The 13,102-nt window shown below is 42.0% G+C and overlaps 1 protein-coding gene across 3 annotated transcripts in view; it reads right to left on the bottom strand.

Moving 5' to 3' along the window:
- Positions 1-12,586, bottom strand: part of EPHX4 (epoxide hydrolase 4) — a 51,137-nt gene extending 38,551 nt beyond the window's left edge. Inside the window, exons 1-2 of one of the 3 annotated variants that reach the window (XM_072754634.1) lie at positions 12,233-12,585; positions 9,951-10,036 (exon numbers count right to left, since the gene is read on the bottom strand). In XM_072754634.1, the coding sequence (XP_072610735.1) occupies positions 9,951-10,036; positions 12,233-12,463 (317 nt within the window). In that variant the 5' untranslated portion in view covers positions 12,464-12,585. Of the gene's footprint in view, positions 1-9,950; positions 10,037-12,232 lie in introns of all 3 variants that reach the window. The other 2 variants (XM_072754633.1, XM_072754635.1) reach the window with 2 other exon arrangements.
- Between the last annotated feature and the right edge of the window lie 516 nt (positions 12,587-13,102).

Raw genomic sequence — 13,102 nt, forward strand, 5'->3', positions numbered from 1 at the left:
CGAATCCAAAGAGTAACATTACAGCTTTTCTAAGTGGGCAACTGTAAGAAACTATCTATTTTGAGAAAGGTTATATAGCTGTGTGTGAGCCAGAGTAAGGGATGCATTTCAAAAGGGAGCACTGACATTCTTTATAAAAATTTATTGTAATTTTTTTTTACCAGCTCCAGTAGCGTGTACAAAGGGCCAGTATCTACAGAAACTACAAAACATCTGATACTAAAAACAATATACTTTTGTATGTACTTGAGAAATTAATCTTGTAGGCTTTTCTTAAATAATGCTTACAGCTATCAGGGAATCCGTACTTACAAATGCTTCTGTACTGCAAAACCATTTGATTCTCTGAAAATATTTATGAGATGAAAATATATTTCCCTAAAAAGTAGATTTTACTCACTTTACTCCATTGTAAATAGGGCTCTGAGTTTTTAGTAATAACAGTTTACTTATGGATGAAAAAGGTCAAAGATTTTTAAGAAGATGATCACTGAAAGAATCCAATAAAACAGCTGCTTAAGATAAACCTCTGTTAGCTAAAACAAAATTCTTCTGCAGAGAAGTTCCTGAATGAGTATAAGCAAGTGTGATATTAAAAACATTTAAGGGGCAGGCGCCTGCGTGGCTCAGTCGGTTAAGGGTCTGACTTCAGCTCAGTTCATGATCTCACAGACTCCACATGATCTCACAGGCTCTGTGCTCAGAGGGGAGTCTGCTTCTCCCTCTCCCTCTGCTTCTCCCCAACCTCCACCCCACTTGTGCCCACTCTCTCTCAAATAAATAAAATCTTAAAAAAAAAAAAAAAGAATGGTCAGTGGGCTACATCCAAGTCCTGAAGGCCTGCACAGGACCAGGTATTCCCTCTGTGCTTGATCATAAAACTGCAGAATTAAATGAAATCCATGAGATTTTCTTCCATGAGATTTCTTCTCTCTCTCTTTTTTTAAAGATTTTATTTTTAAGTAATCTCTGCACCCAACATGGGGCTCAAATATACAACCCTGAGATTAAGAATTGCATGCTCTCCCAACTGAGCCAGCCAGGCTTCCTGATCTATGAGACTTTCTTCTTCAAACAAATAGGATAACAAATAGGAAAAAGAAAAAAAAAAAAGATGTGGATTTTTCAAAGTGACTATGTTGTGCAACTCCAAATATGCATTTTAAAAAATGAATCTGCATGCACATCTGTTCATGGAAACAGTGTAGAGAATTATCTGACATAAGCCAAATGGGAGATAATTGTCTGAAAACATTTTTGGAGTGCAATAGGCAAGGGTACACAGGGATCTCAGATATAAACCAACAGTGAGAGAAACTGCGATGTGAACTGTCACAAAGCAATAAGATCAATAAAACAAAGCATGCACTTTCCATCAACAGGTCATCAGGAAGAGTGTCAGACACATATTTGTAATTATGCATGGTTACAAAATCTTTGATCTGTTATTAGGATATCCATGATTTGTGAAAATCTGCAAAAGCATTACCGATTAAGACAGATTTGAAAATGTTTATTAAAAAGTATATTTCTTAGCAAAGTCATAGCAATCTTATTAATCTTGTCTTTAGGTTGTAACAAATAAAGCAGTTGGTTTCCTTAAAGACACTCATCTGTCGACACATGTGATATTATTTTCTCATTAGCTTTACTTAAAATTTTCTATTGATTTTTTTATGTCCTTGTAACTGGAGCCTAGCTCTTCCCTCTTCGGGGATTACCTCATGCCCAATCAATAAAGTTCTACAGATTTAACCTTTAAAATATTTATTTAATCACTTTTCCTGTCCATCCCTACTATCATTACCTTAATTCAGGCCTCCATTAATGCAACAACCTATTGATTGGTCTATATGCATTTCATTCCCCTCAGTGCTATCTTATACAACACCAGTCTGAGGTCGCAAAAACACAAACTCTGTCATGTAATTTCGCTGCCTAACATCTTATCTTGAATCCCTAATTACAGACATAATCTCAGACATATTGCAGGTTGGGTTCCAGACTACCACAATAAAGCAAATATCACAATAAAGTAAGTTAAATGAATTTTTGGTTTCCCAGTGCATATAAAAAAGTTATTTTTTACATTGTAGTAAATTAAGTGTATAATAGCATTATGTCTAAAAAACAATGTATATATCTTAATTTTAAAAGTATTGCGGGCAGCCCCGGTGGCTCAGCAGTTTAGCGCTGCCTTTGGCCCAGGGCATGATCCTGGAGTCTCAGGATCGAGTCCCACATCGGGTTTCCTGCATGGAGCCTGCTTCTCCCTCTACCTGTGTCTCTGCCTCTCTCTCTCTCTGTGTCTCTCATAACTAAATAAATAAAATCTTTCAAAAATAAATAAATAAAAAGTATTGCTTGTATAGAACTGTTGAGTCATTGTATTGTACACCTAAGACTAATATAACACTGTATGTTAACTACACTAGAATTAAGATTAAAAACATAATAAAATCAAAAAAAGAGAAAAAATACTTTAATGCTACAAAAAATGCTAACCATTATCTGAACTTTCAGCAAATTGTAATTCTTTTGCTGGAGGGTCTCGCCTCAGTGTTGATGGCTGCTGACTGCTCAGGGTGGTGGCTGCTAAAGGTTGGGGTGGCTGTGCCAGTTTCTACAATGAGATAACAATGAAGTTTGCTACATTGATTGACTCTCTTCCCTTCACAAACCATTTCTCTGTAGCATGTGATGCTGTTCACTAACGTTTTACCTACAGCAGAACTTTTTTCACAATTGGAGTCAGTCCTCTCAAGCCCTGCTACTGCTTTATCAACTAAATGTATGCAATATTCTAAATCTTTTATTGTCATTTCAACAACCTTCACAGAATCTTTACAAGGAGTAGATTCCAGCTCAAGAATCACTTTCTTTACTCATCCATAAGAAGCAACTTCTCATCCATCAAAGTTGGATCATGAGATTGTAGCCATTCAGTCCCATTTCAGGCTCTACTGCTATGTTTAAGTCCTCTTGCTGCTTCCACCACATCTGCAGTTACTGCCTCCACTTCAGTCTTGAACTTCTCAAGGTCATCCATGAGGGTGGGAATCAACTTCTTCCAATTCCTGTTCATGTTGACATTGTGACCTCTTGCCATGAATCATGAATGTTCTTAAAGACATCTAGAATGGCAACTCTTCCAGGTTTTCAACTGACTTTGCCCAGATCTATCAGAGGAATCACTATCTATGACACTATAACCTTATGAAATATATTTCTTAAATAATGGGACTTCACAGTCAAAATCACTCCTTGATGCATGGTTGCACAATGGATATTGTGTTAGCAGTCATGAAAAAAAACCCATTAATTTCATTGTACATCTCCATCAGAGCTCCTGGGTGACCAGGTGCATCATCAATGAGCAGTAATATTTTGAAAGAAATCTTTCTTTTTCTGAGCAGTGGTTCTCAACAGTAGGTTTAAAATATTCAGCAAACCATGTTGTAACAGATGTGCTGTCATCCAGGCTTTGTTGTTCCATTTATGAAAACAGGCAAAATGGATTTGATATAATTCTTAAGGGCTCTAGGATTTTCAGAATAATCAATGAGCAATGGCTTCAACTTTAAGTCGCCTTAATAAGATTGTCTGCCTGTCTTTTGAAACTTTGAGGCCAGGCATTAACCTCTCTAGCTAAGAAAGTCCTAGAAAGCATCTTCTTTTAATATAAGACTATTTCATCTACATTGAAAATTTATTGTTGCCACTTTCATGAATTGAGTTACATCTTCTGAGTAACCTGCTGCATCTTCTACATCAGCACCTGCTGCTTCACCTTGCACTTTTCTGTTATGGAGATGACTTATTTTCTTAAACCTCATGAATCAACCTCTCCTGGCTTCAAACTTTTTTCCTGCAACTTCCTCACCTTTCTGAGTATTCACAGAATTGAAGAGAGTTAGGAACTTGCTCTGGAGTAGGCTTTGGCTGAAAGAAATGTGTTGGCTGGTTTGATCTTCTGTCCAGACCACTACAACTTTCTCCATCTCAAAAAATAAGATTATTTCACTTTCTTATCATTTGTGTGTTCACTGGAGTAGCACTTTCAATTTCCTTCAAGAACTTTTTCATAGCATTCACAATTTGGCTAACTGGTGGGGACAACTAAAGTCCCCAAGTTCCTGTTGGGGAATTTATAGCCAATGCCTATGAAAATATGCATTGTTGGGGATCCCTGGGTGGCTCAGCGGTTTGGCACCTGCCTTCAGCCCAGGGCCTAATCCTGGAGTCCCGGGATCAAGTCCCACATCGGGCTCCCTGCATGGAGCCTGCTTCTCCCTCTGCCTTTGTCTCTGCCTCTCTCTCTGTGTCTCTCATGAATAAATAAATAAAATCTTTTTTAAAAAAAGAAAATATGCATTGTTTTAATATCTTAAGTATCTGGGTCTTCATTTAGAATTCATGTAGTTAGAGATTTCAAGGTAGAAATTTGACTCAAAGTAGTGTGTAGAATCCTGCAATATTTTACATTTAAAATCGCATTAGAGAGTATGCAAACATAATACCTGCATATTTCATTATCTTATTAATAATTTAAATTGCCTTACAAATAAATTCAACTATTGCTATTATCCATGAAAGGAACCAAACAATATCTTAAATATTTCTAAGAAACAGGGCAGCAGATGGGATGCCTGGGTGGCTCAGCAGTTAAGCGTCTGCCTTTGGTTCAGGGCGTGATCCTGGAGCCCTGGGATAGAGTCCCACATCGGGTTCCCTGCATGGAGCCTGCTTCTCCCTCTGCCTGTGTCTCTGCCTCTCTTTCTGTGTCTCTCATGAATAAATAAATAAAATCTTAAAAAAAAAAAAAAGAAACAGGGCAGCTATCATAATAAATTGCCAAAAATTCTTAAATGTAACCTTTCCAGAATTCATAAATAAATTTTTGATCACATATTTGAATTCATACTTTCTTTGCATATTTGATTCACACTTTAAACTGAAAAAGAAATCACCCCAGAGATAGACTGATGGGCATTTCATTCATATGATATTAAACAAAATCGAACCCCTGACCCAGAAATGAAACATCTTGTAAAACCAGTAACTCAGGGGTGCCTGGCTGGCTCATTCTGTAGAGCATGCTTGATCTCAGGGTTCTGGGTTCAAACCCCATGTTGGGTGTGGAACCTACATAAAAAAAATCAGTGACTCCTAAAAATATGACAAATAAAGCTAGCTATTTTCATCCATTTTTTTTCTAGTACCCTTAGGTAATAGCAGAGTCACTGCTAAAAATAACCCCCTTCCTAGTGATTACTCTTGACATAAGAGAGCTTCCGGTTTACCATGATAGCCACCTTCAAATGTAGAATATCCTTTTCCCCTTCACAACAGAGAAAAGGGCCTAGTCATCAGACTATGCTCAGCTGTGTGTACCAAGAGCCCTCCCTGGCCTCAGCACTTGAGTAATGACGAATGCATTCCATACAGCTGGTGATGAAGACAACTCAAAGAAACTGCCTGCATCAGCTCCAAATATTTTTAAAAGCGATGCAAATTGAGGTGGAGAGAGAGTGGGAGAAAAAACCATCTCCTGACAAACAACTTTATTTTGGGATAATTTAGCTAACAGTCTCAGAGATGCAGATCTTGTTTGATGTTTCCTTTAGATTTTAAGAAAGAAGACCCAGAATTTCATATAGTTTCCATGTAACATCTAATATTAAATGTCACCAATTCTCAACAGCTATTCTTAGGTGTTGATGACAAATGCAGATCATATATTGCATTTGTATAGTGCTTTTCTGTTTATTTTTTTAAGACTTTATTTATTTATTCATGAGAGATACACAGAGAGAGAGGCAGAAGCAGGTTCCATGCAGGAATCCCGATGTGGGACCGGATACCAGGACCCCTGGGCCACACGCTGAGGTGAAGCCACCCACGTGTCCTGTGCTTTTCTGTTTAAAATCATTTTTAGGGATCCCTGGGTGGCGCAGCGGTTTAGCGCCTGCCTTTGGCCCAGGGCGCGATCCTGGAGACCCGGGATCGAATCCCACGTGGGGCTCCCCGTGCATGGAGCCTGCTTCTCCCTCCGCCTGTGTCTCTGTCTCTCTCTCTCTCTCTGTGACTATCATAAGTAAATAAAAATTTAAAAAAATCATTTTTACATACATTGCCAATTCATGACTACTTTTTTAAAGTATCAAATATTCTGACCTACTTGGTCTACAAATAAGCTCATAATTTAATGTGTATTTAGGCAAAACTTGATTAATAGAAGGATAATATTTACACTTAAAAGTTTAAATTGGTTTGAAATGTCAGACAAAGTCTTTTGCTTTATTGTTTTTGGCTTTTAAAGGAGACAGAAATGAAAGAGAAGGGGCTTTTGGAAAAAGAGAAGCCAAGAGAGAGACCTGAAGTGGCTTAATCAAAACAGCTTTATCCTAAACTCGGATTTTATTTGACTTTTTCCTGAATGGAATTGACTAGACTCCTAATAGGTGATAGTGTCACTCCTAACAGGTGACAGTCTGAATGGAAGGAAAGACAAAGGTTCAACATAGTGGTCTTGGTTTAGGGTATGACATAGTCAAACAGAGGTTTCTGATTATCAGCAATCTCCATGTAGCTGCTTTAGGACTCTCCCTAAACAACTGGGTAGCTTTCAGATTAATGGCCAGCAGAGTTTAGTTAATTCGATATGCTTTTTGAGTAACTGAGCTATGAGGGTTCATTGTTGTTTTTTTTAAAGATTTTATTTATTTATTCATGAGAGAGAGAGAGAAAGAGAGAGAGAGAGGCAGAGACACAGGCAGAGGGAGAAGCAGGCTCCATGTCGGGAGCCTGACATGGGACTTGATCCCAGGACTCCAGGATCACACCCTGGGCCAAAGGCAGGCGCTAAACTGCTGAGCCACCCAGGGATCCCCTGTTGTTTTTTAAAAAAATCATAGCAAGGGTGTTCCTGGAGTAACACAACCAAGACTTAACTTTGCTAGAGCAAATGGGGCTGATGTCCAGGGACAAGTGCTGGGCCTTTCCCAGGCTGCCCCATCCACTGAAGATTAGAGGACACGTACAAGAATCACCAGACATTTCTATTTTGCAAAAGGGCTCTTATGAAGAGTAAATGATGAGACAATGCTGTGAAAAAGGTACAAAATATTGTTCTTGGAGTGCCTGGGTGGCTCAGTCAGTTAAGCGTCTGCCTTGGCTCATGTCATGATCTCAGGGTCCTGGGTTCAAGCCCCACGTCAGGCTCCCTGCTCAGCAGGGAAGTCTGCTTCTCCCTCTTCCTCTCTCTCTCTGCCCTCGCTCATGTGCTCTCTCTTACTCTCTTTCAAATAAAATCTTTTTAAAAAAAGTATTCTTAAATATGACAGAAGGTATTAACTGTCCTATATTAAAAGGATATCATTGTTATTGGCTGTTTCTTAGAAACAATTACCAAGTGGCTGAAGTAATTGTAGGTTTATTTTTATCTTCGTGGTAGACTGTTCCACATGTAAAGAAGTGAAGTTCCAGAAGAGAAAAGAGCATGGACAAGTATCGGGGTTTGTATGAGGCTGAGAGACACAATAGCTTTTAAATCTTTTCTTTCTAAAAAGTTAAATATTGGGGCACATGGGTGGCTCAGTTGGTTAAGCGTCTGCCTTTGGCTCAGGTCATGATCTCAGGGTCCTGGGATCGAGCCCCGAGTTGGGCTCCCTGCTCAGCGGGAGCCTGCTTCTCCCTCTGCCTCTGCTGCTCCCCTTGCTTGTGCTCTCTCACTCTCTCTGTCAAATAAATAAATAAAATCTTTAAGAAGTAAAAAATTAAAAAGTTCAATATCAACCACCACACCCCAACAGATCATGAATTTTATTTAGAATCATGATCCAAAATGTTAGAGTGAGGTGTTCTTACATTGTTAGCTAACTTTTAACACTCTCTTGAATGTTTCTGTAAGGTGTGAAATTTGAAGGGTGAAAATCAGTGTGTGATATCAGACTGTCATTCCTATATACTGAAGACAGCAGGAGAGGTCAGCCCTGAAGCTCAAAAATGAGGTGTGCCTTACTTTCTGATGCTGCCAATTTTAGAAGGGTAGCTATGATGTTTAAGTGAGATGATGTATGTAAAACACTTAGAAGAGTGCCTGGCACACAGTAAATGGTCCGTAAATGTTAATTAGCAGCAGCAGCAGCAGAGTCAGGAAATTATTTTTTTATTGGTGGGACAATGGCCTATCTCCAAATGTCCCCATTAGTATTACTCTTAAAACTAGAATTCTACTATTACATATTCTTCATCTCCTTTAGAGTTGAAGATTTTGTATCATCCAAAGTCCTGATGCAGCTAGCTCTCAAAGAGGTATGATCTCAGTGCACTTTAGTTAATACTTTATCATTGAAAGGCACTGAATCAATAAATGCATGGCGGATGCTAGTGCTGGATTTCCACACTGAGTGAATGGAAATGAAGGAAGAAAATGACCATTTACTGAGTATTCACTGGGGCTACATGTAAGGCCTTCTGCATATTTTGACTCTCTTTATCCTCACAACAACTCCGCAAGATTATTGCAGATGATTTGTGCAGGATCCTGCAGAGTAAGTGATTAAGCCAGAATTCACCGCCTACATTACTTTATGCAGATTTGACTAATGCTTCAGACTTACATTTTATTGTGAGCCAATCATGTCAAGCACTCCACTAAATGAGTCCACATACATATGCCTGAATTGCACTGGGCTGTTTACCACCTAATTAAGTTGTCTCCAGATGGAAGAACATATAAAAGTTTAACATGAAAACGACTTATGTTTATTCATGCAGGCGAATACAGAGGGGAGAAAAATCTTCATGAGGGGAAAAATCTCAGAAAAAGACATCTATAGACTTTTTGCTCTGGAAAAATGATGAGGTTGCCATGCTCCAGTCTTTTCTTCAATGCCTAATATTTCCTCATGCACTAGCATTCTCAATGTATTTACTAATAAAGTCTCTTTCACTGATAAAGTATTAACTAAAGTGTATCAGGATCAGATCTTTTTCAGAGCTAGATGCATTTTAAATCAGGACTTTGGATAACACAAGATCTTTAAAACTGTGAAGGAGGTGCAGAATGTATAATGGTGAAATTCTAGGCGTTAAGAGTGATAATAAGGGAGAAATTTGGGGATAGGGCATTACCCCAGGCCTTTCAAAAGATACCACATATCCTGTCTTGCAGTCAGCTCAGAGAATAGGATTATTTTTCATCAATTTCTTTACATTTAGTTTGTGAACTATCTCAATATCAAAGCACTACGTTACCAAAAATCTAGTCTTCTTTTCACAACTATAGGCAGCATCTTTTAAAAAGATATTCGTGTTTTAAAAGTTTAATCATATGTTGTTTTCATTTGTACTTACTTGACTCTGTGAGGTTCAAAGGAGAACAGAACATTTTCTCTTAAGTACCTAGCAACTGTATATTTTTGGTTATAGGTTTCTTCCTAATGTGAAATATTTAGGTCCTTAATTTATCCTGCATTCATATGAGCCTATTGCTACATGCACAGAAAATAGTTCATCTTCAGTCTCCAAGAGTCCTCTTCTTTCTCCACCTCCCCTTTACCTAAGGCTTCGCTCAGACCTTCCAGATAATAGGCACTCTATACCTTTGGTTTCTTTTCAATTTCCTTTCCCTACCCAATGTGGCATTTGGTCCACAGTAAATAGTATAAAAACTGTTTTGTAGCTGGTTCAGAAATCTGAAACATTAAACCATACCTCTTTTAATTCTCAAAAAGAAAAAGAAAAGATAAAGAAAAAGAAAATTAACCTGGTACCATGCATTGTTCTTTAGAATAGAAGGCAAAGTGTTCCTGTGATTCAGGAAAATTTGGGAAGGATAATTGGGTAAGAGACCACAAAGTAAGGTCGATTAAAAGTCATAAGAAAATGACACTGTGATAAGCCAAGTCCTTAATGCAAAATAAAAAGTTGGTTGGTAAGTTTACCAGAATTCTGGAAATCCATGAAGCAGCAGCATAAGTGGTTTGCCTCTCTCACCAGCAGCAACATAATGAAACCTTAACCCCGAATCCTGCAGTAGGAAATAGAGGGTACGGAATTTTAGTGATATTTTGCCAAAAGTAGTGCATTTAGCATTTCCACTTGATTCAAGAAGAAAGTCCACTTGCGTTATCTTTAATATCATGAAATAAAATAATTAAATTTCAAAAACAAAAAAAATTCCATGATTTATTAATAGAGTAAATTATATTTATTTTTGTCGGCATTCCCTTTATAGTATGTTCCCTTCTTGTTCTACTTACAAGGTCAATTTATATGTTACAGGCCTCTGGAACAATGTCACAATTTGTGACTTTCATCTTCCTGATGTGTCACATTTCATCTCATCCAAATTCCACAGGACATGTAAATAATTCTGATCTGAATTTATATTCCTGCCATGTTTACCTCCTAGTCACGTACTTTTCTCAGCTTGCCCGTCAAGAGCTGTGCCATCAGTTATATAATTCACACCTCCTTTTCTTATTTTTAGTTCTCTCCTTCCCACATTATTATTTTAAGTTGGGAGTTGCATGTACAGCTCCCCTTGCTTCCTGCTCATGTCATGTCAATGTATTTCTAACAGCAGAATTCTCTGAATGCTCAAGACTTCTCTCTGCATGTGGGAGACAAGACTGCCCAAGGAAAATAAACGGCATGGGGGTGAGACAGGAATACAGCAGATACAAAGCAAACTATAAAGAAGAAAATGGAGAAAAAACCAAGAAGGAAACCAAAAAAAAAAAAAAAAAAAAACAGAAGAAGAAGAAGTGAAGAAAGAGACCAAGAACCAAAAGATGAGCACAGAGACTGAGTTTTATATCAGGTTAACCCAAGCAAGAGGGTTTTCAGATGTAAAAAAAAATCCTAAAAGGTCATTTAATGCAACCCCATCATTTTTACATATTTGGAAACTAAAGTCCAAAGATATTAACATGGCTCATAAAGGTGATTGGGTGCAGGACTGTGACCAGAACCCCATTTTGTCCTACGTTACAGGACAATGTTCTTTCCACTCCTTGGTTCTGTCTCTGGGGAAACTCTTTAGGTGTCCAGAGTAAGAGGAAAAGAGCATTACAAGGAATTCCAGATGGCTCTTTTTTCCTGCTCTTCCTCCTCAGGTTGGAACCAAGATAACAAACCTGACTTTGCCCTCAACTGCAGAATGCCCTTCCAGAAGTTCAATAACTTCTTTTATTGGTGATGAGTCTCGGCCACTTGATTGGATTTAGGGAACAAATAAATACCTTATTGCACTTACTGTGTGCACTAGGCACTGCTCTAAGGTTTTATCTGTTGTTGTTGTTTTTGAAGCCTCTCGTTTTACAAATATCAATTCATTTCATTCTCATACCAACCGCAGGCCGAATAAGGATAAGAAAAATGTGCCCTTGGTCTTTTGAACTCTAGCAGCTGGACAATTAGCTCCTAATAGGAATCCTGCACTTGGTGACATAAATATCCCCTCATGTGAGGCTACTTTTGAAAGGCCTGTGAGTCAGACTGCAGGGTGCATCATGAAGGGCCATATCCCATCACCACCTGGAGCCTCAGGAAATGGAATATCCGTGGGCTGCCAGGTGGCTTGGGACAAGCACGCACGGTTCCAGTCTCAACGCATGGTTGACATTTACTTTTTATTCCATTCCTTTGGTCTCTGACTTCCCACGTCTGTTTCCTTGCCCACAAACGTACACCATGTATTTATTGTTTCATGCTGGTTAGGTCATCCGTGAAGGCTCCCTTCTGCTACTCTGAATAAAGTCCTATTTCCAATGACTTATTCTATTTACTCTTTCAACCTCTAGAAGGTGGGCAAGGCAGCCTCGGGAGACAGTACAGGGCACCACCAGCACCAACTCCCTACGGCCGGTCTGAGCTCTAAAGGGCAAAAAGGTGACAGGAGAGCGCTCTGCCTCACGGGGGGCTGCGGCGGAGCGGGGGGAGGCAGGAGCGAGTCCCGAGGACCCCGCTGGGGAAGCTCTCGGGCGCTCCCGCACAGGCGCGCGCGCGCGGCCCCGACCCCCCCCGCGCCCCGCGCCCCCCGCGCCCCGCGCCCCGCGCCCCCCGCGCCCCGCGCCCCCGCGCCCTGCCTGCCCCGGGCGCCGTCCCCGTCCCCGCCGCGAGCCCCGGGAGCGCCGTCTCGGCAGCGGCAGCCCCGCGCCCCGCGCCCCGCGCCCCGGGCCGCGCTCCCTCCCGGCCCCGCGGGGCCCGCGCCGGCCTTCACCTTGATCCGCACGTAGCAGTGGGTGCCCAAAGAGGGGTCGTTCAGACACGCGGGAGGGTGTTCGCGGGCGGCCCTGCGGAAGGTCTGCGCGGGGCCCTTGCCGATGCTCCACAAAAGTTTGAGCAGGTGGATGGAGGCGCAGAGCCCGCAGTAGCAGTAGACCAGCGACCAGAAGAGCAGGGACCGGATCGCGAGCGCCAGGCGGAGCAGGCGGTCCCGCAGCCTCGCCATCGGGCGGGGCCGGCGGCGGGGCCCGCTGCCCTCCGGAGGCGCGCGAGCAGCGGCGCTCGGCCGGGCTGCGGAGCCGGACAGCCCGCGCGGCGGCGCGCCAGGCCCGCCACCGGTCGGCGGGAGCCGGCCCCGCGCGCGCCTCCCCGCGGGCCCCGGGCGGCTGCGCTGGGCCGGCGTCCGGAGGCCCCGCCGCGGGCTCCCGCGCTCGCGGAGCGCGCTCGGGACCGCTGCGCCCGGGCCGGGTGCGGGGGGAGACGGGCCTCGGCCCGCAGGGTGAGCGCCCGGGGCCGCACGGCCGGCGGCGGGGGAGGTGGGGCCGAGACTCCCCCGAGTGCTCCCCGGAACCGCGCGCGGAACGGCCGCTCCCACACGGGCCGGGGTTCGAGTCCTCGCAGTGCCCTGGGAACTGTTGGGAGGATTTCATTAGGGCCTTTTTCTGGATCCTGGAATTATGGGGGGTGAGGGGTGGGGGGTGGGGGGCAAGAGAGGCAGGGAAGGGTGTCCCTTCGGTGGGACAGATGCTGTTACTAACATTGCTAACAATCTTCCGAAGTTGCTGATCTTCAGCAAGGTTCAGAATGGTTATCAGCCCAGCTAGGCCTCTCTGGAGCCAAAGGCAAGCCTCTCGAAACCCCTGGT

This window comes from Vulpes vulpes, chromosome 3 (assembly GCF_048418805.1).
Source record: "Vulpes vulpes isolate BD-2025 chromosome 3, VulVul3, whole genome shotgun sequence".
Classification (NCBI taxonomy): Eukaryota; Metazoa; Chordata; class Mammalia; order Carnivora; family Canidae; genus Vulpes; species Vulpes vulpes.